General features: G+C 31.6%; 3 protein-coding genes across 12 annotated transcripts in view; all 3 read right to left on the bottom strand.

Moving 5' to 3' along the window:
- The window catches only part of LOC148622395 (transient receptor potential cation channel subfamily M member-like 2), a 61,479-nt gene extending 42,664 nt beyond the window's left edge, over positions 1-18,815 (bottom strand). For 9 of the 10 annotated variants that reach the window (XM_088572265.1, XM_088572270.1, XM_088572269.1 and 6 more), the window contains exons 1-4: positions 18,704-18,815; positions 15,108-15,394; positions 14,723-14,842; positions 14,248-14,316 (exon numbers count right to left, since the gene is read on the bottom strand). In XM_088572265.1, the coding sequence (XP_088428391.1) occupies positions 14,248-14,316; positions 14,723-14,842; positions 15,108-15,353 (435 nt within the window). In that variant the 5' untranslated portion in view covers positions 15,354-15,394; positions 18,704-18,815. Of the gene's footprint in view, positions 1-14,247; positions 14,317-14,722; positions 14,843-15,107; positions 15,395-18,126; positions 18,264-18,703 lie in introns of those variants that run through there. The other variant, XM_088572266.1, reaches the window with a different exon arrangement.
- Positions 1,443-13,567, bottom strand: LOC148622396 (transient receptor potential cation channel subfamily M member 2-like). Its single transcript, XM_088573852.1, has 10 exons — positions 12,163-13,567; positions 10,289-10,520; positions 10,109-10,113; positions 9,971-10,076; positions 9,522-9,665; positions 8,255-8,593; positions 7,700-7,895; positions 6,815-6,971; positions 6,174-6,355; positions 1,443-2,944 (listed from the first exon to the last, which is right to left on the bottom strand). Exons 1-10 carry the CDS (start codon positions 12,225-12,227, stop codon positions 2,808-2,810), a joined length of 1,563 nt encoding a protein of 520 aa, XP_088429978.1. The 5' UTR covers positions 12,228-13,567; the 3' UTR covers positions 1,443-2,807.
- LOC148622394 (uncharacterized) lies at positions 18,322-24,571 on the bottom strand. The gene is made up of 5 exons (XM_088572286.1): positions 24,210-24,571; positions 22,384-22,514; positions 20,499-20,610; positions 19,442-19,595; positions 18,322-18,815 (listed from the first exon to the last, which is right to left on the bottom strand). The coding sequence occupies exons 2-5, from the start codon at positions 22,435-22,437 to the stop codon at positions 18,560-18,562; spliced, it is 576 nt and encodes a 191-aa protein (XP_088428412.1). The 5' UTR covers positions 22,438-22,514; positions 24,210-24,571; the 3' UTR covers positions 18,322-18,559.
- Positions 24,572-27,690: the final 3,119 nt, after the last annotated feature.

Raw genomic sequence — 27,690 nt, 5'->3', positions numbered from 1 at the left:
TTTTAAGTATTTTGATTCTACGAACTTATTCCTTCTTCAAACTGAAGTAGACTAACATATGTATGTATCATTATGTAGCCCAATGTCTCAGCTTTACAATGGTACCAATACAGTCGCAGTTACAATTGGTGTTTTGGGAAAAAATGGTTTATTTGGTATTTTCTGTATAGTATTATCACAATTTATACTTCTTGGGTTCTTTTGATAAATTTTGTCAATTTTCGTGGTCAGAATTTATCCAAAAATACAAAAAAAGGATTTTCGAATTTTCCGTAAAAAGTCAAATAAATTCTGCTGTCAGCAAAAAATATAACAAAGACGCTGTACCTTTAGGAATATGCGATAGCTATTGTAAGCTCATTAAATACAGAAGTCGGACCGGAGGAATATCTACTCTTCATTAATAGCGAAAATAGCTCAAGCCCCGGCCAGATTGGAGAACTTAACGGCAACATACAATTGCAGGTTAGTGTAGTGTATTATGATGAGAACAAAGTAAATCATTGCCTAGAAGTGATCTGACATGGAAGGAATGCACAATAAAAAATTTAACGATGTCTTGGACGTCTAAAATACAACTCAAATAGCAAAAGAGGATTGAAAATGAGCAAAGTGTTTACATTATCAGAACCCCAGATGGCAATCAATGTCTTCCCTTTTACTTTCGTCCTGAACTCAATTCTAAAGACATTGAGAAAATGCTAGAATGCATTTACAGTTCAAAACACAATTATTTATTTCTTTTAAAAACAATTTATCTATTTTAATTTCAATAATTATCTTTATTTCAAATATATAAGTATATACAGCTGATGTTATTGGTATGCATGTCTCCACCATCCAAGAAATTTCTATGCCTATGAATATGAATATTCAACTATCTCTGCTGACTTAGTACTGATCATGCATGTTCTGTATTACTTACACTGGAACCTAGTACTCATCAAAAGTAAAAAAGAAATGCTGTGCTTGTTAATTCTTTATTCAGAATTAGCAATTCCCCTTTAATTGATACGTAAGAGCTCCAAAAGAAACCGTTTGGTTTCGAATTGTAATTCAATAGAACGAGTAATCAAGGAATCCATGATTCTAGCAGAAATGAAAAAATCAATAACCAAAATAATACGTAGAAAGCCACAAAAATAAAGTGGCCACTAAACCCTAAGAGCATGCACCAGATGCATTGTGAGGTTAAACGTCAAGCATTCACTAGAAATACCCGCAGAGTTATTCATTTTCTATTGTGATGAAACAAGAAATAAAAAGTAAAAAAGCATATTTAGAACAAAACCAAGATTACTGATCAAATAGTCAATATGTGGATGTAAAGAGAACATAACATATACAGTGACAAGTAGAATGCTTCATTATACAGACATTTGCACTATGAAAAAGGGACTTCTAAACAAATACAGTATGCATGTTCTTACTTGTCATCACTATTTCTTTTCTTTTTTTTTTTTTTTTTTTTGCATTTTTTTTTTGTTTTGTTTTTGTTTGTTTTGTTCTGTTTTGTTTTGTTTTTTGTTTGTTTGTTTGTTTGTTTTTGTTTTCCATTTTTCGTTATATTCCAAAAATCTGTAGTTCATTTATTTGAGAACAAAGTTGATTTTGATTAAAAAGAAAGTAAACCACTAATTCAAACTTCGTGTGCATATGCTTTCCATGAAATAATGTAAATATCCGACAGCAAAATGCAGGATATGTTACATTGTGAGGGCGTACTATGTTTGTTACTGTTCTCTAAATAAATATTATAAGGCTTGCATTACACCAAAAAAAAACCATTTTAACTAATGTTTAGCATTTTTGTCAATGTATTTCACGCCTTCTAAGATCTATTTTAGATTTACAGAAAGCAAATAAAAACAACAAGTTACTATGGTTGATGCTTTCAGTATAAAAAAATACATACAAAATATATTTATCACAGCATGCCACACACAATAAAATAAAGAAACAATAGGCTTAGGCAAAGACATCTAGTGTCCCAATAAGTAATATCTAAATAAATTGTTACATCTAATGATCTGTTCAATTATTCATAATTGAACGCGTAGTTTAAGATACAACCTGATCATGTGTTATGAAATCTGTAAGATAACGCCTGCTAAGCCAAGGCAAGCTTTTAGGGAACGGGTATAATCATGTACAATTTGCAATTAATTATCACTCCAGGTAAGTAGTGGAATAGTATATAGTAAACATTGATAGTAGCGTGCGCTGTCGGTGCATATCATAACAAGCACTGTTCATGAAATAAAACAAACAAAAGAAAACAATAATTATCAATATCTTTACCTATTACATGTCTTGATAAAACATAAATTATTTTAATTATTTTCTCTAAACTGCAGCTGTTTATATTGAACATGTAGCAATCTCTTAGTCATCTATTTGATATTTACTGGATTGCGAAATAATTTCACAGACAGTGGATAAATTCAGTAAAAGCAGACTGACCATTCAAAATAATGTTTATATAAGTGTATGCCCCGAATGAAAAAGAGGCCTGTTTGCAGGAGACAAATCTAACCATATAAAATGCAATCCGAACTACAGAAATAGTCTGTTTGCAAAAATAAACTAATATAAGTTACATTTTTAAAGGAGTTATACTTCAGTGTATACACGACCTATTATGTTCACATCTCGTATGATCGTATTAGAAAATTATACATGCAAGCACTAACAATATAGTGACATGACATGGTCTGATTCGTAATGCAAAAATACAGTCATCAAACATGTACAAATATCTAAAGATCTAAATATCATATAACAATGGATTAGATGACAAAAATGATTCAGAAGCTTGTTCTGAATTTGTATATCACAGCTTTCCTTGATTCCATGGTATTTAACTGTTCATAATGTTTTTCTTGTAGCACGAATACACTAATGTCTTGAAGTGTTTTCATACGTTTAATTTCCTCTTCGTCAACTAAAGTACAAAAACAAGAGAAATTATTATTAAATTATCAAAACACCTACAAACTGCACTACGAGGTCGTAGATAATGAAAGTGTTATTTTCATTGCAGTAAAATAATCTATGTATAGACCTATTCATTTAAAAAAAAAGATGGCCACATAATTTTTTTCTTACCAAATATATGTTGTAATTATCTTAACCTGCATACACTGGCATTGGAATATTTTTTTTTCTTTCCTCTATATTTTCCGGACTTGAATTTTTATGAGTAAATCGGCGGTTGTTTCTAGAAAGGCAGAGGACGCTAAATCTACCTGTGCACCTGGTCCATGCTCCCAGTTTTTAGAGGAGTCCGATTAGCTAATTTACCTCCGTTATTTTGTATGTATTTAAGTTGTTTTATGTTCTTTGTTGTGTTTGTCTTTTTCCATGTCTGGTCTTTGTCCCTTACCCTTTATTTACCCTCACAGTCACTAACCGTTCTTCAATTTGTCATATTACTTTTTATAATCTACGATCAATCTGAGATCATCAAATTTTTTACACAAATAAAAAATACACTCGTTCATGCACATCAACTTACTACTACTACTAAGGGTTTTTTTAACGTCCTTGACTACCCTGTTGGGTCTCGCAAGGACGAGCATCAACATTCAATGCTTAACATTAATAAATTATTACATGTATCATAACTCGTTGAGTGGTTACGAAGGGAGTTCCACTTTAATAAATTATCATGTAAAACCCTAAATCCTAAATGAATTTTCTACATGTAATTTGTTTATTATGTTTTTTGTTTGTTTATGTTTTCTTTTTGCATAATTTAAATACCTTCGACAGTCCTTTAAATAGGATAAATGAAATATCATAATTATCATTATTTTTATTATCATTATGAACAATTTAACACAATAGGGCAATCAAGTGAACCAAGATCCGAGCGGAGGTAAAAGGAATGTATTGGAAAGATAAAGACTAAACAGGGAAAACAGACGCATGCAACAAAAAAAACATGAACTAACCAAAATAACACTACAAAAAAATAAAAGTAAATGAGGGGTAGACGTCCTATGCTTTTCTAGAAACACTCACCTAGTTGTTTATAAAATGTTACGTCAGGGGTAGACGAATGAAGAAATGATAACTATGACACGATGAACAATCTGTTCTCATGGTGAGGATCCACGAGTTCATGATGACAACCATAAAACTTTTGTAGTGATGACTTAACGAACGCTTATAGCAATATAGCCCTCTTTAAGACGCCTAATGGTAAGAAGTCTAGTAAGTCGTAGTTTCTACATTTTTTAAGAGCTCTGACATAATGTATGATATGAAAAATCCATACGAAGGCACGGAAGGGGTGTTACAAAATAAAAGGAAAGCTAACATTACGAAATGAGAATTAATTTCGTTAGTTGTATAGTTTTATTATAAGTTTTCCTTTCTTTTTAACGATTTCTAAGTGTAAGACAGGATATGAAGCTTACATCATACTCTCTAAACTTCTTTTGGTGTCGATGCGATGTAAACAAAATCCCAAAAACTGGGATTGTTCAAAGACAAAATGTTATCTATTTAGCAGAAATTAAGATCAAGGATCAGGCCAAACGTTGTCAGATCAGTTATAAAGTCAGCCTTAACATATTGAAAGAATAAGTCAGCGAGCAGAGGCACACATTTCTTCTCACTTGAATCTCTTCTTTTGAAAGAGTAATCAAGGGAACCAAGGTTATAGTGGTAATCAAAAGAATGTCATCCAGGGACAAAGACCAGACATGGAAAACAGACACACACAACAAAGAACATAAAGTAACTAAAATTATACATACAAAGTAACAAAAGTAAATGAGCAACTCGGACTCCACTAAAAACTGGGAGCATGGCCTAGGTGCACAGATAGGGTAAGCGTTCTCTGTTTTTTTTCTAGAAACAACCGCCGAGTTGCTCATAAAAAGTCAAGTCCGTGGTAGACAAACGAGGAAAGGAAAACCATGACCCGTTGAATAAATCAGTTTTCATGGTGCTGATGGATATATCATAACGATCCACGAGTTCATGATGACGACCATAACACTTCTGTAGTGATGACTTCAATCTTGTAGCAACATAACCCTGTTCCAGAAGCCTATTTGGTAGACCTCTAGCGCGATACAAAACGTCTGCGTAGTTTCGGCAAGTTCTGGCATAAAGTATGAATTGTGATATGAACACTCCATACGCAGGAGCCGAAGGGATGTTGCCACAGATGAAAGGAAAGTTGACAATTCTGAATGAAAAGTCGTCACGTTTGTCGTAAAGTTTGGTCAATAGTTTTCCTTTACCATCGATTTCTAAGTGTAGGTCAAGATATGAGGCCGACTTCGCAGTGTCTGTAGTATCGTTTATCTCACGTTCTTTTGGGTAGATGCGATGTATCAAATCCCCGAAATTAGGATTGTTTAAAGATAATACGTCATCTATATAGCGGAAACTGAGATTGAAGGATCTAGCCAAACGATATTCTTTCTTTCTGATCAAATCAGCTATAAAGTCAGCCTCATAAGAGTGAAGAAATAGGTCAGCAAGTAAAGGAGCACAATTTGTTCCCATTGAAATGCCGACCGTTTGTTGAAAAACACGTCCACCACACTGGACAAATATGTTGTCGATTAAAAATTCCAGCATTTTGTAAACATCTTCCTCTGTATATTTGGAAGATGATTTGGAATGATTTCTTACAAAGTATGAGGAATCTCTTTGAACACAGTGCAAACATGTTGATAAAAAAATCCAGCTTTCTCAGTTCATTTAGAAGATGATTGGGAATCACTTTTTTACCAAGTATTGAGATTCTCTACCAAGTACTAGGTATTTGTTTAAAGGTTGTCCATTATTTTAGGAATAACAACGATATGTAATGCTTTTGAGTCGGGATTTCAATTGAATATGGGGAATAGCAATATAAACGGTTAAACAAATCAAAGGTTTAGATTCAACTGTATTCCGATAATGGTTTTCAGAAGATCCTCCGAATGTTTCACAATCAAAATTGAATTGATACCATTACAGGAGTAACAAGTGTCATGGTAAATCTGAAAAACCTCTTTGTTAGTTGTAGGTTTCATGGAGTGATTTCCTTCTGAAACTACTTCAGCTATCAACCTTAATTTTCATCTTTTTATATTTTACCACGATCTTTACGCATGCAAATTGTAAGAGAAAATGTCATAAGAGCTATCTCAGTATCCATGTTTTACCTTTTGGGGATTTTTTGCAACATAACGCATTGCACTTCTTAATACATTTGTTGATTAGGATAACAGGTCTGATAACAAGGTTTAGAGGCGCTGGGACTCTGGTTCGGTAATCCATAATTACTGCATAACGCCAATATCTCCATAATTTCTCAGAATTTGCTTGAACCTTCTCAAAACGGTAGCTAAAAATCAAAAGGAGAGTTGAAAGTACTTTATGTTCTTGTTCATAATTTCCTCTATTATTAATTGTTAACGAGTCTGTCAATTCTTCAAAAGTCATCTAAAGTGTATGAGTTATAATGAAGTGTATGCTTATTACATAATGTTGTTTTTTTTTTGTGTCATCAATGTATGGTATATATTATGATCGAAAAATGTTTTTCACTTGATTAAGAACATATTTTTTTCTTATTATATCCCCCTCAGATTTATTTCTTACTTATATCCTCCTTCAATAGTCATTTTGCTATTTTGAATTTTGAAAGAATATCACTCTCATCGTAGTGATAAATGTCGGAGGTATCTTTGATTGAAATATGACTCATATAAAGGAAGTCATTTATGTTATAATCCCATCACATGACATTTGCTGAATAAAACATAAATAGAAAAAGTAAAGGACAGTCACATCGAAATATTACCTGAACAAAGCAATGACAAGATTCACTAAAAGGTTAGATATCAGAAGGTATAACGCAGCAATGACTAAAAGTACCCAGTCGTATTCATTGCAACGCTCAACATCCGGGTTACTTTCCCATTCTGATTGAATGGTGGTACAAGGTGTTGTACTGTTTGCTGTAATTAAAAGTAAATGAAGAAAATTGCAAAACAAAATAATAGAATATATTGATTTTTTTCATTTGTACTTCGAACAACGGATTGTTAAGCTTTCAAGACAGATTGACAGAGACAGATAATTATCAGTTTCATAGAATTGAGAAGGCATTCGATAGTATCGACAGAGAAAGATCTTAAGACACTATATAATACAGTCTAAGATAGTTGATATAATTAAAGCTGCCTACTCTGAGTTCAGAAATATGATTCGCAAACCACTAGATACAAGTTTCCATGTGGTCTTTAAAGACAGGGTTATGTGATGTCATCCCTTCATTTTATAACAGCTTTAAACACGATTAACCCCGAGTGGAAAAACACAGGGGTCTGATGGATGACATTCCTCACTATCAAATCTTGAAATACACAAGGAGAGCAAGACATCAAAACTAAAGTATAATGCCAGATATATTGGCCTGAAGATCAACGTGAAAGAAAACTGAGGTTATGTTAGTCAATATGAAACAACCAAATGGTGAATCTTTAACCTGTTTAATCTGTATTTTAATTAATTGCATGTTCTACTGAAGTTATTTGTTTGATCTTTTTTATTGTTGGGATGATATACCTTCTGATATTTGCTGTTTGTTATCCAGGATTAAAATATCACATTATAAACTCCCGCCCTTATGATTGTTTCTTTGATATAAAGGAAACACTTTACCGCTAATATTTAATACGCTTACCTTGAAACTCTTCAAGGAATAGTTCTCCGTATATTTGCCAGTATGGAATATAAATAATTTTCCAAATCCTCCAATATGTCCAATCTTTACGGTTCCACATATCATAATGAGCTGGATACATATTTGCATGGTAGAGAACACCGACACCAACCATAAATACAAACAGTATCCCGATGAAACGGAACAAATCTTTCAGCTAAAAACACATGAACACTTTCTTCAAATCTGAACTTTCGCGTATTATGTAGCATAAATTTACAATATGTATCAAATTACTAAGTCGGTCTAGGTCATTATGAAAGTGGGAGGCTACGAATATACTGATTTTGACCTGTAAGAATTCGAATAAGTAATGTATTTCGAGTATATTCATAGCTCATATGTTATATGGGCTCGATGTGAACTTCAGAAAACTACATCACGCGTAGATAACCATAAATCTGACACACGCATATAATATTTTACTATAAAAAGGAAATATATTTTTTATTTAACCTATCAATCTAATCAGCGTACACTGATAACAAGAAGTTAGTATATTATTTATTTAAATACCATTTCTTTGATCATGATGATTTTAGGACCAAGTTTTCTTGACATCAGTATGGCATGTAAAAGCTTCATGTACATCGTAAACAGACTTAGACTGTAAAAGCGTCTCGCTAATTTTGCGCCAACAACATAGCCACCAGATCCACTACTGTCACTGGTTTTGATGAATCGTATTAATATCGCCGTAATTGTAATGAGATAAAAAAAAACATCCAAAGCATTCCAGAAATCATAGAGATATATTTTAAGCCTGTATGTTAAAGTTTGGCTCAGTGCTTCTTTTCCGTCTTCTTCCTTCGTGGAAAAATGATGTTCTGATCTCTCATTATTCCAGGAAAAAATCTGTTTATAAAAATATGCACTGCAAGTGATTATAATAGGATACTGACATTGAAAAATATCATGAAATGTTCTAGCACGACACTTACAATGCAAACAAACGTATGAGATCTACATAATAGCACAGAAGTAATGTACTCTTATTTTGAATAAACTTCGACCACATGACATGTATATTAATTAGGCAGACACAACAACCGTTTCACATATTGCCTCAATATTATCAGATATTCGGTCAGCTAGGTAAAAGTAATTTTCTTATAAATTGTTTTGATGTTTGTCTTATCTCACCAAGTCGTAAGTAACGTATTGTTAGCTTTTGAGGAACATTAAATTGTAACAACAACCTAGGTCAAAGTAAGTTGTTTTGTTTCAAGGCTTTACGACAAATACAATGGATTTAAGACTATTAATTCCAGAGTTTCAGAAAATTAATCACACTTTAGATCAAAGTATTCTACCATGTTCAATAGAAGTTCATGAAACCTTACGAATAAAATTTCAGCCATTGTATTCATTCAAATTCGAATACTAACTAGAGATTTGTCGTGCATTGTCCCTTGTTATGTTGTATTTACATATAATGTACTTTGAAACAAAATGTTCGAAATGTCCAACTGCCTTGGTATGATTAAAAATAGTATTTGGCAGTCTAGAATTCCCTTACAGTTGTCGGCAAATGAGGTTGGTAATTTATTTCAGTTGTTTATTCAATTCTCTAATAGATATAATGACTTTAAACCAATATGTTAAAAAAAATCATAAATTTTATTTTGGAGTGTATGAAAAATATTACCATTTTGTATATTATTTCTTTCTTCGTGAATGTCAGTTCATTGAGAATATTGATTAAAGTTGCTCTCGTAATCTTTTACTATTATTATCACTCGATCAAACATTTATTTTGATCCCCAGACAAGTAAGTACTTACTCCTCGGTATTCTTCTATGATATCACCAACTAACCAAACGTATATTAGCCATTCATAAACCTTGATTGACTGGAAATCCTCAAAATCAGAAAGTTCAATCAACAAGAATGCGCTGTAGCACACTAGTGCACCAATAAAGAGAATCTAAAACATGAGACGTGCAAACATGTTTTATAAATTCTAATTATGTAATTATATTTTATGACAGACAAAAATGATACTTGGGCTATTATGGACTATTGTCCATGTTCTGAGTGCAATTGAATACTTCATACTAATAGCAGTTGAAGATTATATCAGTATCTCAAGTTCCAAGTTGATTGCAAATAATTTACATAATGCATACATTAAGCAACTAAAACGTGAATTTCGAGAATAGATATAGAATAAAGCTATTGCATGTATCCATCTTCATAATGGTTGAAGTTTGACTTGTTAATGTTACTTACATAGTGAACTAGAAACCGAGTAAGCGGTGCATAAAGGAACTTCGGTAGCATGATTGATTTCTCGTGTTTTTTGCCGATTTTTTTACAACCACAAAAAAAAACCATTCTGTAAAGATATTATCATGAAACATATAAGACGGACACTGTTAAAATAGTTATATGTTTTCTTTATACAAGTATCATTTGTTTTTTATCATGTACACCCATTATTAAACAAAACTAATGTATACAATTACGCAATATAAACAATAAAATTAAAATTCAAGGAGACAATTTTAATCCCTTTATTTGCAGTAGTTAAAAACTGGTGACACTTACCATCCAAAAGTCGCCTAAAGTTGCCCCAATTCTTTTGTACCAAATTTTATTGAGACACCTTTGTGCACAACTATGGGCGATAAAATCCAACATACTGTTGTCGTATGCACATTCTAATGGACTAACTTTAATATCCCAAACTGTAAAATCTGCCATCATCATATCCATTGCAACTTCTGGGTCATCTTTATATAAAATTGTCTGAAGATCTAATGATCTTTGCTCAAATATTCTAGAACAGTTATGATTTAATGTTTTAAAATTATATAACATTTACATTATATAGCATAGATTGTATTGTTGTACCGGGAAAGTATCAAGTAGTAAGTTTAATTTATCATTGTTTATTACCGAATAACACAAACAAAATAAACTATTTCCAACACCAAAACACGTTTACTGAATATTATTCGTGACGTCTGGTGGGATTGAAGCCAGTTACATGTATACAAATTAATAGTTCTACATTTCAGTGTAAGTCAGACCTTTGGAAAGTTTATCAGTGTGACTTGTTAAATTAGGTGCATACAATTTCTGCAACCATATTCAAAATGAGGACACTGCTCTTGTCGACCGATACACCAAATTGCAATATCGAAAAATCATACAAAAGATTTATAACTGAAAAAACAACTTAGTGATTTCAAATTCCAAAGACATGATCAAAACATGAATATGAGACGAGAAACAGAAATTACCTCAACACAATGCTGACAACAAAATTAAATATACTATTACATATAACTGAAGACAAGGAAAACAAATCAGCAAATCAAAAATAGATTAAAGCACTTGAAATATGAAATCATCCAACAAAACCGGTAGTGACATCAGGTGCCGCAGAATGGTAAGCATTTCCTGTTTCTCCAGTTACACCATCACTGATATTCCAAGTCAAATATAGTCAGTGTCAAATTTGGTAGACTGTCTATCCATTCAACAAGTCGTGACATAAAACTGAATACTTCTTGTTCGGTCTGTGAAGTAAACATTTCGTTGAAGACCAAATAATTCTATAGCGATAACATACACAATGACTGAACCCCTGTCTTAGAAGCTTATTTGACAGTATCAAAGTACAAGTCATAGGAATTAATCAAATGTATACTCCTAGGGTTGGACATTGTCAGTAAGAAAAGAATATTTATAATTGTAAAGTCAAAATTATCGCGGTTAAAATCATGACCTCACGAATTATACCCACTATTAAAAAGGATTAATGTCTTCTAGTTTCCTGCATGGAAAAAAGGAACAGATCTGGTGAAATTCAACAAATACTGCATCGTATAACCTTTTTAAAGATAGTAAATACTTACAGAGATTACCAAATGATCTTCAATAAGTGTAAGCACTCATTTAAGTAAGCCATGAAAGGCCCCGACAAGAAAAGTAATAAAATCCACGGTAACAGAAAAATGACACTTCTTCAAAATAAAATATAAAGTAAATTAACGACACGAAGACACATTGATGACCAACGTTGTCAAACATTATTGCCTTTATATGAGAATTTTGAAGTTGTATAATTCCAGTTCTTTGGTCGTAATTCACAGTATTTGATACAATTGTAAAGTAACCAATATGACTCTGTCGAACAGCATAGCTATGTATTAACCTATGACAAGCGTAGTACAGAAATATAGCCTTAAAGTCGTCGGTCTTAAAGTTCTACAATACTCATTTATAATTGACATGCAGGTAAGCTATTCACTATTTCTGGATAGTTTTTGAATTAAATTAGTACAGCATATCAGTAAAGAAACTTACTCTGTTTTTATCAAATATTATGTAACAGCCAAATTATGACAAACTGAAATATATTCATCTGAACCTTAATTGATATGAGTGTTTTCTTTAAATAAAATACAGTTTACTCAGAGTGCTCCTTAATTGAGTTGTACAAAATTTGATCTTTTCCAGTCTTTGCTTTTGCTGCCATTCTCTTAAGAACACAACTTGCCAACACTGCTGGTACCAGTATCGTATTGCATATCCCTGAGCGGGTGTACGTCAAAACATGGATGCCATAAAAATATAGTGCATTTTCTTTTTGCCTCTCTACAAACTAATGTTTTGTCAAAAGACATGAACAATGACTTAAAAAATAGAGCAAACATCACACTGTAAGATGAAGAGCTTTTTTAAAAGAAAATCTAACATAATATCATAAAAATGTTCCACTGAAAAGGTTGGTTTGGTGAGTGCAAAACGAAAGTGAAAGTAGGGAAAATGGCTATTTATAGTTCAAGACTACTTTTCTGTCCAATCTTCGTGGACTCACCCTATTTTCTTTGCGGGAAATTATTTTTTCACATGTCCTTAGAAATGCTACATAAGTGAAAGTTTTATTGAATCAATTTACATATTTTTTAAAAAATCCTAAAAATATGCACTTCACTATAGAAGTCTATGGGAAAATTAATACGATACTGAGACCTGCTGTCTCTAGAAAACAATTTATAAAATAAAATAATATTACAAAATAGAAATTAAAGTCTTCCAGTTTTCGTTTCGCTTGTTTTCTTGCATAGAAAAAGGAACAAACCTGGTAAAAAGCAACAAATGTACCGTCGTACTACTGTCTCTAGAAAACAATTAATAAAGAAAATATTTTTTTAGTTTGTTTATTAACAAAATAAAAAAAAACATATACGTTTTCCTAAAGGATTTATGAATATTATTGACATTTCTTATTAATAATGCAAATATATCGAAAACAAAAATTAAAAATGGCATTTCACAGGTAATACTAGATTCATGTTAATAAGAAAATGTTCTTACATCGTTACGGTCTAACATGACTGCAGAAGATCAATTGTTACGTAAAAAGATTTTATGGATGACATTGTTATCGACGCATTTGAACTTTCTACATAATGTTTAGAAAAATGTTTTTAAAATTCGTTTTTGAACATCCTTTTCCATAGATGCTCACCTAGTTGGTTTGGACATTTTGACCAAAACAAAGTAGCAAGTTCTCTTCTGTTACAAAATATTGCCCAAATCAGCAGATCATGGTATATTTCTTGATCTTGTTCGTCTTTACTTTCGAAGTCATCTTTTTAATACGTCTCTAAAGAGTGATTGATATAACAAATGAATGACATGGGGTATAAAGTAAATATATCTGTCATCCAAATTCGTTTTTAAACATGAATAATCAATTATATAAAGTACTTTATATATTTGTAAAGTCTTGCGTTTTGTCTGGTCTTTTAAAAAATCAAAGCTTTACATGCAATATTTGTTTATCAAAATTAATTAATATATTGTTTTATACGTTTTCTTATTAACCTAAATTATACTATTTGTCAGTTTGATATTAGTATTATGAATTAACAAACTTTTGGGACAATGTAAAAACTTTTGACACAGCTGACGTCCCGCTTGGATTCGTTTTTGAAAGTTTTTTGTGCCATTCTTTTTTCGTTCTTTCAAAAGCCTTTTTGTACATTCTTGTGATACGCTCTGAAAAAAAAACAGTAATCAAATTAGCTTAAACGGAAACTGTTGTATGTATTTGAAACTTTGACAGAAGAATGACAATAACCTATTTTTTATAAAAAAAATAATTATACTCTATTCGTTTAATTTTAATAATATATTTGCACACTGCATTGTTTAAAAAAAATAAAGTACTTGAACTTATACAGTTGCATGGTAAAAATAATGAAGAGGAAAAAATGTGGGAAGCTTATATGAAGATGTATATTAAATCAACGACTTCTAATTGAAAAGAAAATGAAGCCGTAGTTGCAGTAAAATGTATGTCATTTATAATGAAAAACCATAGTTAACGTAATAAACATGTGTTTTGAAAAATTAAGAAAGATAGTTTGACTGCTTTTTGTCTTCAAACAATGTAAACATATAACAGTAGTAATATATTCGAGATCATTTCTTAATAGTAGTTACCTTTGCATACAAATCTTGTAGGTACTAAAATCAGAATAAGGTACCTGTAAGATTGACCACATGTGCTGACAATCCCCTTCTGTCTGTTCATCGATACAAGCACATCTTAATACCTGAAGGAAAAATATACTAACATGTATACATACAAACGTTTTCTTATAAGTGTACATAATATTGTGTATTTATAAATGTAAATAATGATGTGTACTTTGAAGCGTGCATAATACTGAGCACTTACAAGTGTACATAACAATGTGTACTTACAAATGTACATAATACTGTGCACTGAGTAATAATTAAACTTTTTTTTTCAAAATGTAATAAAAACGTACATTTGAAGTACATTTGTATATCGATTCAATCATAAGATTAAGTAAGACATGTATTGTTCGTAAGTTTAGATAAATCAACCGATTTATTTATTTTGTCTGAACATTTCATACACGACAACATAAATAGGTCAAGCAAAAGATGGACACTGAAAAACATTATTGAAAAATCAATAAAAAATAAGCTTACTTTAATGTAGATATATGGAAACTGCCCTTTATCAAATTGAACGTTCTCTTCCTGAAGTAAAACCGTAACGTAATCAACTCTGTCAGCGACAAGGGCTTGTTTCAGAAGAATCTGGAAGTTCTTTAATATGAAAGAAAAAGAAGAAAACATAAGGTTATATACACGTACCAACCCATTGTTCCGTTGTTTATTCGTGTCATAGGTTTCAACTGAAATCAGTGTGCGCTAAACTCAATTAATATTAAGGTTCTATATTATAAACAAAAATGGTGAGGTTTGAAGAATAAGATAATGTTACGTTAGTCGTGCACAAATTGTAAATACAAATCATTACATGTTGTAAAAATGACAAAAATGTCCATGTTTTTCAAATTAAATATGTAACCTGGCGCTTGATCTTGGCGTTTGGAATTTCCTGAATAAACTGATAAGCGATATAGAAATAAAGAGGCAGTGATGCTGGCGTTAGCGACTTTTGGTATTCCTCCATAAACTCGCTGACTTCTCCTCTAACTTCAGCATTATGTAATGTGACTGATGAAGGGTGTACACTGTTTAATCGACCTCTTCCATTTGCAGTCTGAGAAGAACTTCCTCTTGACAAATTGTTGGGAGGTACCAACTTCGACATATTTTCCGTTCGATTTTCTGTATCATCGTTAATTTCTTCATCTAAATAGAATTAGTTCATGTGTGTCTTAAATTGCTATGCATATATAACACAAAATAATGTGTCATGACCATTTGATTTCAATAATAAAATAATTATCGGTAAAAAAGATAATTTTGTTCATGTGCACCTATTTTTTCTTAGTGCATATTATGGAAGAAACTAACTTGAGAAATGATTGATTAATTGTTGGGGTTTAACGTCCGAGCAGCAATATTTCAGCTATATTCAGACAATGAACATGAAATGGATGATAAAATGAACATGAAATGATGATGAAATGAAAAAAAAAGGGATAGGACACAGGGATAATAGGGTCGAAAAATTTTGATTGCCACTAGAAAGGGGAAGGGATGGGTAATGTCGGGCAATTTAACCTCCTGTGGTGGAGTGCAAAGGTTCCTACTCCTATCGAATACCACAGCAAGGTCCTTTAACGTGCGAGGAACGTGACATCTTTCCCAACACGGTGCACCACTATGCTTTGCTGTCAGGTTTTCTGTATTATAGCCTGACAACCCCAGCATGTAAGACGCCAGGGGTACCCCATTCCACCACCTGGGGCACACATCCCAGTCACTCTGTTGTCAGAGCGCCTAGCCCGGCTATGTTTCTGAGCACTATTAAGTAGCCTATTACGACAAGCTTAGCGCTGCTGCAGGCCTATTATTTTAACATCCGGACCTGCACGGGGCACTTGAGAAATGAAGGATGATTACAAAATTACCGAACTGATGAATATTTAGGATGCATGGTTAATATTTTTAAGGATCTTTTGATTTGGAAAAGGAATTACTAATATGGGGTAGGCATTGCCTAAATCAGCGAGTACCGTGAGCTTTACCATACATGTACCGTCTGTGCGATACTCGTAAAAATAATAAAGGATATTGCAAAGAGGGGGGTCGACCCGGATGAGAATTTTCGCTTTGCAAGTGCAATATTTTTATTTATATTTAAGCAGCAAGCAAAATCAATATTTCTATTTGAAAATCTCTCTTGTAAACTAATGGAGGAGGAGATTTTTTTTTCAATAAATAAATAACTTGAACATTCCCCCTAAACCCCATACCCCCTTTTCCCTCGCTCTCAAAATGGTCAATAATTTTACAGTACTTCGCAATACTTTACATTTTTTATCCCTTAAGGGCATCTCTAGCGAGATCCATTTCAGTTTCAATCTGTGCAGATACCGGAACTATTACAGTTCTCCACGGATGGCGGGAATAAATTTTATGTGGCGTGAACAAAACACAGACGACAGCTGCAAATTCCAAACAAGAAAATGATTGCCTTTCCCATCTTAGCGAGTACCGTGAGCTTTACCATACATGTACCGTCTGTGCGATACTCGTAAAAATAATAAAGGATATTGCAAAGAGGGGGGTCGACCCGGATGAGAATTTTCGCTTTGCAAGTGCAATATTTTTATTTATATTTAAGCAGCAAGCAAAATCAATATTTCTATTTGAAAATCTCTCTTGTAAACTAATGGAGGAGGAGATTTTTTTTTCAATAAATAAATAACTTGAACATTCCCCCTAAACCCCATGCCCCCTTTTCCCTCGCTCTCAAAATGGTCAATAATTTTACAGTACTTCGCAATACTTTACATTTTTTATCCCTTAAGGGCATCTCTAGCGAGATCCATTTCAGTTTCAATCTGTGCAGATACCGGAACTATTACAGTTCTCCACGGATGGCGGGAATAAATTTTATGTGGCGTGAACAAAACACAGACGACAGCTGCAAATTCCAAACAAGAAAATGATTGCCTTTCCCATCTTAGAAAAGCTATGCTGCGATTTTGATAATATACGCAAAGTTACATTTTCTTCCGAGGCGGGTTAGGTTTCTTGACAACAGGAACAGCGGAGATACACGTACGTACATCCACGTGTTTCCCGAAGTTTTTATAAACATTGTATTCACTTCTTTAAATAAGTAAACAAATTAGAAAAAGACTTCAAAACTATCAGGAAAGATGAAATTATTTTACCTGAAACGTAATTTTAACCTATATTTTTTTATTTGTCTGATTGAAGGAAATGATGAGTTTTCTCCGTAAGGATAGTCACTTTTTGTTACTTCCGGGACATGACTTTTTTTGGTTAGTATGTTGGGGAACCTTAAGGGAAATTTAGAAAGTACAGGTAATAACCGTAGAGCTTACACCGCTACGTGGCGCTCACTGTTAACTTTAGTTGGTGAATACTAGTACCAGTGCTGTTCAAAGGCTATTAGTAAATTACAGTTGAACTAGGATGAGGCAACAAAGCAAGTCACGCAAGGCGTACATTTTATGAATCACACAGAAACTGCTATCCCTAGAGGTCAATATCGTTATATATCCTGCTGAATAGAAAACGCATTTATTGTAATAAATCGTTCATTTTTAAATTGTTTATTCTGCATGCATATGCCTATAGAATACAAAGAAACATAATATTTAAAACCGAGCCACCTTATCAAACGGACCACTCGCCACACCTGTTACAATCAATATATATATAGCTTTCGCTGGCCGGGTCATTCCTCCTCGTAGGATTAATCTTTAAAAATTAACATTTTTATATGGCCGAGTGGTCTAGGGCGTTGGACTTTGTGCAGACGATGTTGCCATAGATGTCATAGCGGTACGAGTTCGAGTCCCGCGGAGGGAACGACCAAACATTTGCATCGCAAATTTAACAGACCTTTCTATATATATATATATATATATATATATATATACCCCTAGCTTTTGGAATTCTTTTTCCTGTGGTGAAGTATTGATCACCGGTTTGTATCGAATTTTTGCAGATTTAATTGGTCTACTGTTTTCGTCGTTGCTACTTTGCGACCAAGCACGTATGATGGCATTACTAACGGCATCTGGAAACTTATTTTCGTCATTTTCATTGATGTCTAGTATGTTTACCTGCAGAATTTCAATTGCAAATTTGTATACTTTTTTTTAACCTTTCAAAAATGTAGAGCATGAAGTTGGCACTGTTTTGGTGTCTTTTGAAGTGATTATTCTTAAATTTTATTCCAGAATTACACTAAGACTGAATAGTAGACATATCGATACAAATGTGGACAAATGTGGATGAGTAATGCTGTTTATATAAAGTCATTGTGGAAGACTTCAATTTTGAAATGTTAATGTCCAAATATATATATTTTCATGTATAATCTTTCTTAAAGACACAGTGAAAATATAGTTCAAAACTGTACTGAAGAAAAATGTCATTACGCTTTAATGTTAATGTTTTCCTTTTTAAGGTAGAATTTCCTGTGTACTGATACTCCATAGACGAAAATATTACCAGTTGTTTGTGGTTTTTAATGGTTTCCATACAGTTCTTCAATGTTCTGCAATCATTCGGATAGAGATAGATACCAAACAAAATTGGAGCCTCCACTTCCAATGAATAATCACTGAAATAGCAGATTTGTTAAAAATAAACTCAGATCCCATATAGTGGTATACAAAAAAGAAGTAATAAAAAAGTAAACATAGAGCTTTTTGTTGAGTATTCAAATTTTATTACTCACACGTCGATCTAACCTTTCGAAAATTGTTATCGAGAGCACAAAAGCGAAAATTATAATTTTCCGCTTATAACAAGAACAGTTATGATTCATTTTTTCATAACACGTGACTCTTATAATACTCATAATATATTTTTTTGTATTGTTGTATGTCTTGGAAAGATCAAATCAACACCAATGTAGCTCCATAATTAGGCAATATATAAATTTAACGCCATTTCATTATCATATTTTTCAAAATTTGCAGAATTACAATTTCCAAAACAAATAAAACTAATAGGAAATAATTTTTTGTATAATGCATGGTAGAACCTCTCGGTGATGTATTTTGGCTTCCTATCTCGATAGTTTTTGTTCTGTGTACTTGTATACAATTAATATCTGGATTTAAAAGCTACTGATGAGCTGGTTACTCCTTGAAACATGTGTACATAAATCGAAATTTGGAATACAATGATTGGTATTTTTATAACTTGTATCGAGTGCAGAAGAAAATTGACTACAATGCTTACTTATCCTTATCGAGACCTTCTGCTATTAAATCAGCAGCTTTCCCAGATCCTTTTAACACCAATATAGGGATATTTTGCTCTAAAACTTTCTTCACAAGTTCAATTGATGCGAGATCTCCTTCAGCAACAATCACAAGAACGGGCATTTTTAATTCTAGAAAAAAAATAAGAATCAGGTAAAACAGACATGTATATTTTCCTTCAAACTTTTTTTCAAAATATGAGTAGTTCAAGATTGGTGTACCATATATTTGTACTTAAATATACAATCAAATTTCATTAACAACTCTTCGATTTTTGAAGAAATAAAATTCTTTTGAACAATTCCAGATTTGAATTATTGAAATCTATATTTCATAGAGACAATTTGTATAAGTGTCTTTACAATATGTATATGTACTCCAACAATTAGACAATTAGTATTTTATAAATAATTTTGAACCCAGCAGTCAAACTTTTCTGACCCAATCTATTAATCAAATATCATTGACAAAAATGCAGTAGCACTAGACCATACCCCTAAAAAACACTGAGACTTTGTTTTTTATATTAAACATGGGCTAAAATAACGTGCCCCTTTGGAATACTTTTGTAGAAAGTATTGATGATGATTTTTTTTTGGGGGGGGGCGTAGTACCCCTTATATCCATATCAATTTACTTTTGAATCTTCAATTTTCTATTAATTTAATGCAAATACTGCAAACGACATATTACAGCACGAGTAAACCATACAGTTTGCTTTAATTAATCGATTGGTATTTGATATTTTACCAAATTAGAAAGCTTTACATTTATTAGTCTTTTCGTACATTAGAAAAAGAAACATTATATAAAACCAATTTATTTCAAAGAATCATTGACTGTATCTTATCCAAAAATATACCTGTTAAATTGTTCAAAAATATTTACTTGACATACTTTATAATTGATCGAAGTGTAAAGTTAATCGTGTAGTATTTGTTAAATTATTATGCTGAAACAAGCTTTTTTTGTTCATATTATTTTATGAATAAAAAAGGAAGTTGTTTGCTGATAAAGACTCATAAATAATTTACTGTTATCTTTCCCGAGCTCCACAAACGGCACATATTCTTTTGATATCTTCGACAGTAATTCAGCGTAGTTTTCGTCCTTTAATTTAAAGCAGTCTTCCTCTACTTTATCATCCTTAAAAATGTTTCCGAGCAAGTTGAAATTGAATTTCATTAGCAGTCATTTTACAATTAACACAGGATGTGATTTATGAGGGTGAACTCACCAACTTCATTTGTTTTGTTTCTTATTCAAAATAAGATACAGACATAATAACCAATTCTTCTTTCATTTAGGTGCTGCGCTTTTGAGATAAAATTAATATATATATATATATATACATTTGCAGGAGTTTCTGTTCTTGATTTGCTTTGTTTTGGTTGATATTATTATGACATGAATGAATGAATGAATGGTTTTCTTAAAAGTACAGATCTGAATACAGAAAAGACTTTTGTAACATGAACATAACACATTTGAAGGGAAAAAATGTCGTTTATTCCGTTTCATAAACCATGATTCACCTGTACCATGAGCAGTGTCTGAATTTTATATGGACTGGTACTTAAAATATAAACAACATTAGAAATATACAGGATACAAAAAAACACTAAATAAACTCTGTAGTATTTAATTTTTTATATACAAAGCAACATTTCAATGCACACAAATATGTTCTTGTACATAATGACTGAAATATTCATTTAACTTATCAACGTTATTAACCTTACTTCTAATGAATATCAAAACAAGTTTTGAATAATAGTTGAGTACACTATAAAAGCTACAATGAACGGGTAAAATCTGCAACGTATAATAATAAATATTACTGCTTTCTAGAATGAAAAATAATAATTTGACAGTGGCACATATCCGTTAAGTGACTCCGCTTTCGCCACGTCGCCAGTAAATTCATTTTGCTACCGTCAAATCCACGAGTGACGCCTCCAAATGTTCAAATACAATACAGTTTTCTCCTCATTATTTAATAATAAAAAAACCACGTTTCTAGTAAAGTTTTGATATACTTACTCAAAAAATTGTTAGCTGTTTGCTATACGTATGTTCTGCCTAAAAACCAGGCAGGGTATGATTCATCATATCTTAAGACAATCAATGAAATTGTATGTATACATTTGTTAGATCCTAAAAACAACTCTTCCTATGTTCAGATTCTTGGATCTGCTACTTATCGAGGAATAATTTTTGACTAGTTATAGTGGAAAAATTCTGACGGGAAGTTTTCCTGTAATTTTCTATAGTAGAACATAAACAAAATTTAAGTGTTAATATCACCAATGGGCGAATTTCATTTGCACTTTTATTTTTGAATACAGTTTCTATGAGGCCTACGGAAGAATTTCCAAGGAAAAAATATTTGGGTTTTCCTACGTATCTTGAAATATGTTTTGACTGGTTATAGTGTACAATTCTGGCTGGAAAATTTCCCTTCCTTTTTTGCAGTAGAACAAAACAAAATTTTAGTTTTAATATCTCTAGTGTACTACTTTTATTAGAACTTTTATTTCCTAATACAGTTTTTATGGGGCCTACAGAATGATTTCCAACAAAACAAATGGTATTAAGAAATGCATGAATCATCCTTTATAAGCATCTGTCTGGTTGTAAGGCAGAGTTGTACTTTACTCTTCTCTTTACATGGATATCTTATCTGTCTTATTACTTTTTATCAAACATTGTCATCTGTTAAAGTCACCGTAATATGATCGTTTCGTTTCAGCTCTTATTACATTGCTTAATACAGTCTGTCACGATATCTTGATGGCTTACATATATTTTTTCTTACACAAATATAATAACTTGTCCAACGAGTAACACTTCAAAGAGAGTAACAAAAACAAATTGTAAGTTAGGACTGAACACAATCATAAAAACGAATTTACTTACATGTACATTACCACTGGTTCCAACCAGTGATACGCAGATTCCATTTTGTTTCATTATTTTAAAGTTGTTTACTGCTTCCCGCACTAAGTTGCTAACTTTTTCTTTTGATCCCTTGTACAAAATGAGGCAATCTTTAAAAAGATATAAAGCATTTATATTAACCTATGTCAGATGTGTTCATTTCGTTAAGAAATTGAAATGATTAATGATTATTTTAGGGAATATATTTACATAAAATATTTGGGTTAACCATTAGATATCTTTGATATCTCTTAAGAGTTAGTAAACCCATTGGAATATATAGGGCAGCCCTTACAGAATATTACATTTCATATTGCATTGAGAAAGTGCAGGATTAACTTAGCTTTACTTAGTTAAATTGATGTAAATTGATTGATTTCTACTTTATTTGACAAAATAATTTCTGATTATTCATGTTTTAACGGTTGCAGTTTTCACCTTCTAATTTACCTTACAAAAAATCATTTAGATAAGAAAAGAAATGTAGTATTATATTTGAAAATGGAAACAGGATAAGGTTGACAAAATTGTATATTCTACGAAAGATCACCGTTGGCAATAAAATGTTTAAAAAGATATCTCATGAAGACATGGTTTTATATGAAACGTACTGGATAAGGTTCCTAACGCGTTGAACAAAAACATTACAATGAACGTGTAAATCATTGTACATATAAAGAGATATCGAATTCAACTAAAATGCAAACTAAAAGAATAGCACCAAATTTTTTATTTTTTTTTAAATGTCTCCAGTAAAGAAAGCTACTTTTCGTTTCATTTGTTTTTTAAATATGATATCCTATACAATTCACAAGGTTAACATAGCCCCGCTCACTTGATAGTTGTACTAAGATTTCATTGTAAATGATACATGTAAATATCATTAGATCTTTATCTGCTTTGCCATTTACTTATAAAATATCAGTTTGTTCTTTTATTTATCTTTTTATTCAACTAACAAATCGAATCATATCGCACAATGCTTGGGTTAATAGAGGAAACAAATACCATATTCTTATCTACTTGTGAGTTGTCTCCTATGAATAAAATACGAGTAAAATTAATCTTACCGCTATAGGAACATGCGTGATAAACTTACTATTAGCCCCCTTTGCTGTTTCGATCAGTCCTAACTGAAATACTGGTGTTAGCCATGGCTTAGGTACAAATGTACTTAATGTAATTATTACTATATAACCCTATTTATACACGTTCCTAAAGAAGTTCAACCACTAATTTTTTACATCGTTTAAAACTGTAATATTATAAAAAGAATATGTATAATTACAAATTATATAACATATCTATAGTGTATTCTATATATCCTTTAGAGAATCAAAGCCAACAGGAAAGAACGTAATTATATTTTAAATGCACATTAAAAACTAGACAGTGGAAAATGAAATTGAAATGCTATTGGTTACGCTCAATAAAATTGCTATAATTTAATATGTGATGCATTTATCAAGACATAATGTTGATTGTTAATAGTTCCCTGTACTTGCAACACATTCCACTTTTCTTCCATTATATTTGGGTTTAATGTCCATATATCTGATAGGCATAAGCAGACAAATACCTTTAATATTCTACTTAAGAGAAAAACAGATTGTGTTGACCTTAGGTCGAGTCGCGTCGTTTTATATTTCTAAATAAAATTCAAACAAAGTTGATTACAAGCATATTCGTTGAAGAGTTGCAATGACGTTCATACTTTTTTTTATAAATGAAAAGCACATTAAAATAGCAGGCGATATGTTTTATACTTGTTAATAAACTGATAATGCTAAGTTACACTAACTAACCTCTTCTATTTCTTCGATATTTTTATATCTTAATCTTTGCAAATCGTGAATATATCCTTTCTCCTGTCATGTCAAACCTGGTGGTTTTCTGAAAACTATTTTAAACTAAATAAGTCAATATCAATCCAATGTCGTGTAACTTTATCCAGGTAAAACAATTTCATGAATAAATTGACAGGAAAAATTCAAAATAGTGGGTATTGAATTGATCTTTATATGATGCATATCAATTATGAAGAGAATTTAAAACGTGTTTTGTCATAATTACTTTTGGCATATAGTGTTATTTAAATAGACCCAATATTTGAATCTTGCATTAAGTATTGTTTTGAAAAAAACAAAAAACAAACTGGAATGCGATATTGATTTTTTTTTACTTTGTTGTTTATATTGAACGCATTAAATGCAACTTCTTTTTTTTATTTTACTCAATAGACAATGTAGATATGTCATTGATAACTCTCCACTTCGAACACAATTACTGTTGCATTGATGATGGAAAAACTTCCTAAAAAAAAACACAGATTCAAGTCTTATAGTAGCTACGTGTTTTCATCGATATCATTTTGTTGTGTGTTGTTTGTGATTGAAATTGATTAGCTTTATTTTTGTTTTCCGAGTTTTCAATTTATACTAGTTGCCCATCTTGTTTTACTCTCGATATCATTATAAGTAAAATTATCAATAGTAATGTTGTTGTAATGGGAAAACTATCATTTCAAATTTACCATCCACCACATTTTCTCCTTACCTGATTCATGATTTATCTTTTTAAAGAATAGTTCCGTTAAAAAATCAATAAACTATATATCCCTCTATCGCATCAATATACATACGTACCCAATATGCCCAATATGAGAGAATGTACTTTGAATTGAAACAAAAAAAAAGGTATTTTAAAACTATCGTAACATCATTACGCTTTCAAAAAATTGTAATATATTCAACAATAGTTTTAAATATAAGGCATTTTAATGAATCAGTAAACATCTGTCATTGATTTTGTCTTTGAATGGTTTTCTGAAAATCATCGAGTAATTCTAAACGTGAACGGTACAGTGGCAACATAAACACATAACTAATTTAGCCTGACTGATATATAAAATCCTTGAGATATTCATTTAAAACATAAAACAATCGTTAATGATCTAATTGTCTTACAGAGTAAGCATTAAGGATTACATGAAGCAATAAGTTTGAATTAAAAATTGCCATGCAGAATATATTGACGTAGTTTTGCTGACCATGTTTTTTGTGCTAATTTTAGCCAATATTCATCAATTGTATGAAACCTGTTCATGTTTATCGACTACAATGCGTTTAAATATATTGATTTTGTTAGCAGGTAAAAATAAATGTATAAATGTAGGTACCGAATCTCAATTTGGTATAATGATAAGAAGTATTTTTTAATTAGTAAACACAGAAGTCAATACAGGTGGCACACGCTACCTCATAAATGCGGAATTTCTCATACACCGTGTATAATCTACCGTATATTGTGATCAGTCAATAACTAGTACGCTTAATCAAAATTACACTCTTGTTGCTATGATATGTTGTGTACTATTTATTCTGCTTGGCTTTTTGTTTAGTTTACAAGAAATCTTCGATACAATTTTGTACTTGTGTTCTTATTTGGATATCCGCTAATTTTGTTCTAGTGACATCTACAAGACTCGGACCAAATCTGAGTATGAGTTTTAATTCCGGATTATGATAGTCAATGTGCATAGTCTTTCAAACTACTGAGACTAGTAGATTTGAGAGATGATTTTAATGGGGTTGCAACAAAACTTAGCAAATAAAATTAGGCGTTAAAAAAGAGGATTGCGAAAGTTGTTTTACCTCAAGAAGAAATTACTAGAGTGCAAAAACATATAGGCTAAACAAATGGAAATGTTTGTTTCTTATCTTTTAGAAAGGCACACTGAAATATTGCGATTGCATTAATTGTATAGATCCGATAAACCATTTCGGCTTTGACCGACAACATTTCCTTTATATCCACAAAACGAGGAATTTAGAAATATATGCGGAGCTCAAATCAATTCTGAATTTCTGACTCCCAAGTTCGATTCATTTTGGTACTATGTTGGTGGTCTAAGAAGAAAATAGATGTTATTCTTATTATTCTATGTTTTTATTTTCTCGTGGGAACTGATCGTGATATTCCTTCAGCGATACAAAGACATACCAATCAAGAATCTTACTAATGATTTCAGACCCAAGTCAGGCTGAAATCGAAATATTGTTGTTTCACTTGATGGTAATACAAGAATTTTAACTGAACACGCAAAGCCAAAAAGATAGGAGTTAGATTAACAACATTTAAATATTCATATTTACTATATTAACTCACACCCAGGCAACAGATATTCATCTCTATATTAATTATGTTTGGATGTCTCCATTCTCAAACACACAAGCCTTTCCGAAGGTAATCGAAGGGGTAGGACAAATCGCTATGGTCAATGCTTTTCCGCCAAGAGGCCAGTGCAGTGAAATATCCTCTTTTTTCCGCCATGATATTCTCATAACCTGACAGGCTTCAAATCAAACGCTATCCCTGTATCTATACAAAAACTGATCTATTAATAGCAGTTATGTTTTATTTAAGAAAGTTTTCCCAAGTCAATGGTTAATAAGCTTTTCAAACCGAAAAAAAACTTATTGCAGACAGAAATAATCAAACTGGTCAGAAAAGATGTCTTGGCGGTGCAGTTTTTGTCGCATTTCACGACCTTTCAAAAACTTGGTACTTGTTTACAATAAAATGAAAGTCTTTTTGTTTCTTTCTATTGGTTTGCACTGACTAGTTTAAGACCAATATCGGCGATATGGAGTTAAAACAAAAAGACAATCCCCCCCCCCAAAAAAAAAAAACTAGACCAAATCAAATAGATTACAATAAGCACTGTTTCGTTATGTGACAAAATCTACTTTGACAAATAACGAAGAGTTGTTTCTCCTATTTCTTTTGAATTGCATTTATTGCTTTATTGGTATTGTCTTTTTTAACATAAATACATGCTTTCCGTTTCTCAACAAACTAATAGTTTTCGTTGTAACCAAGACAATAAGAAAGAAAAAAAATATATAGTGGTGTTCTTTTAAGTTAATAATATTCCGTGTTTATTTTATCAAGAACTGAGATGGTTATATAAAACTTAGGCATACTAAACAGTTTCGTTTGGTATTATAGGATAATCTTTGCAAATATACGAAATATTCACAAAATGGACCAAGTGTGAACTTTTCTTTGAACTAATAAAAAAATGACACTTTCAATGTTGCTATCTAAATACAGTTCGATATTTTATTGCAGATGATAGATATCAAAAAATGATTTCAGAATGTGTTTTTTTAAATATTTACTTTCTAATTTTACATTTCGATACCTCAAAGGTCAAGGTCGGCTTTTCATTTCACTGCTTAAACTTGAAAGTTTTTGGCACGGTAACCAAAAACTGCTGCGCAC

The sequence above is a fragment of the Perna viridis genome, chromosome 3 (assembly GCF_037379345.1).
Source record: "Perna viridis isolate PV_CMFRI_1.1 ecotype Kerala chromosome 3, ASM3737934v1, whole genome shotgun sequence".
NCBI lineage: Eukaryota > Metazoa > Mollusca > Bivalvia > Mytilida > Mytilidae > Perna > Perna viridis.
This window is presented reverse-complemented; position numbering and strand designations above follow the sequence as displayed.

Bases quoted from the DNA above. Each gene is read 5' to 3' on its own strand.
- LOC148622394 (XM_088572286.1), bottom strand. From the start codon at position 22,437: ATGAAACAAAATGGAATCTGCGTATCACTGGTTGGAACCAGTGGTAAT. The intron at 19,596-20,498 runs GTAAATTATTTA...TTTTTTTTCTAG, and splicing joins GGAGCTCGGGAAAGATAACA to AATTAAAAATGCCCGTTCTT. The intron at 18,816-19,441 runs GTAAGCATTGTA...CTGCTATTTCAG, and splicing joins GAAGGTCTCGATAAGGATAA to TGATTATTCATTGGAAGTGG.
- LOC148622396 (XM_088573852.1), bottom strand. From the start codon at position 12,227: ATGGCAGCAAAAGCAAAGACTGGAAAAGATCAAATTTTGTACAACTCA. The intron at 7,896-8,254 runs GTATTTAAATAA...ATGTGTTTTTAG, and splicing joins TCATCATGATCAAAGAAATG to CTGAAAGATTTGTTCCGTTT. The intron at 2,945-6,173 runs GTAAAACATGGA...TTTGTACTTTAG, and splicing joins TTGCAAAAAATCCCCAAAAG to TTGACGAAGAGGAAATTAAA.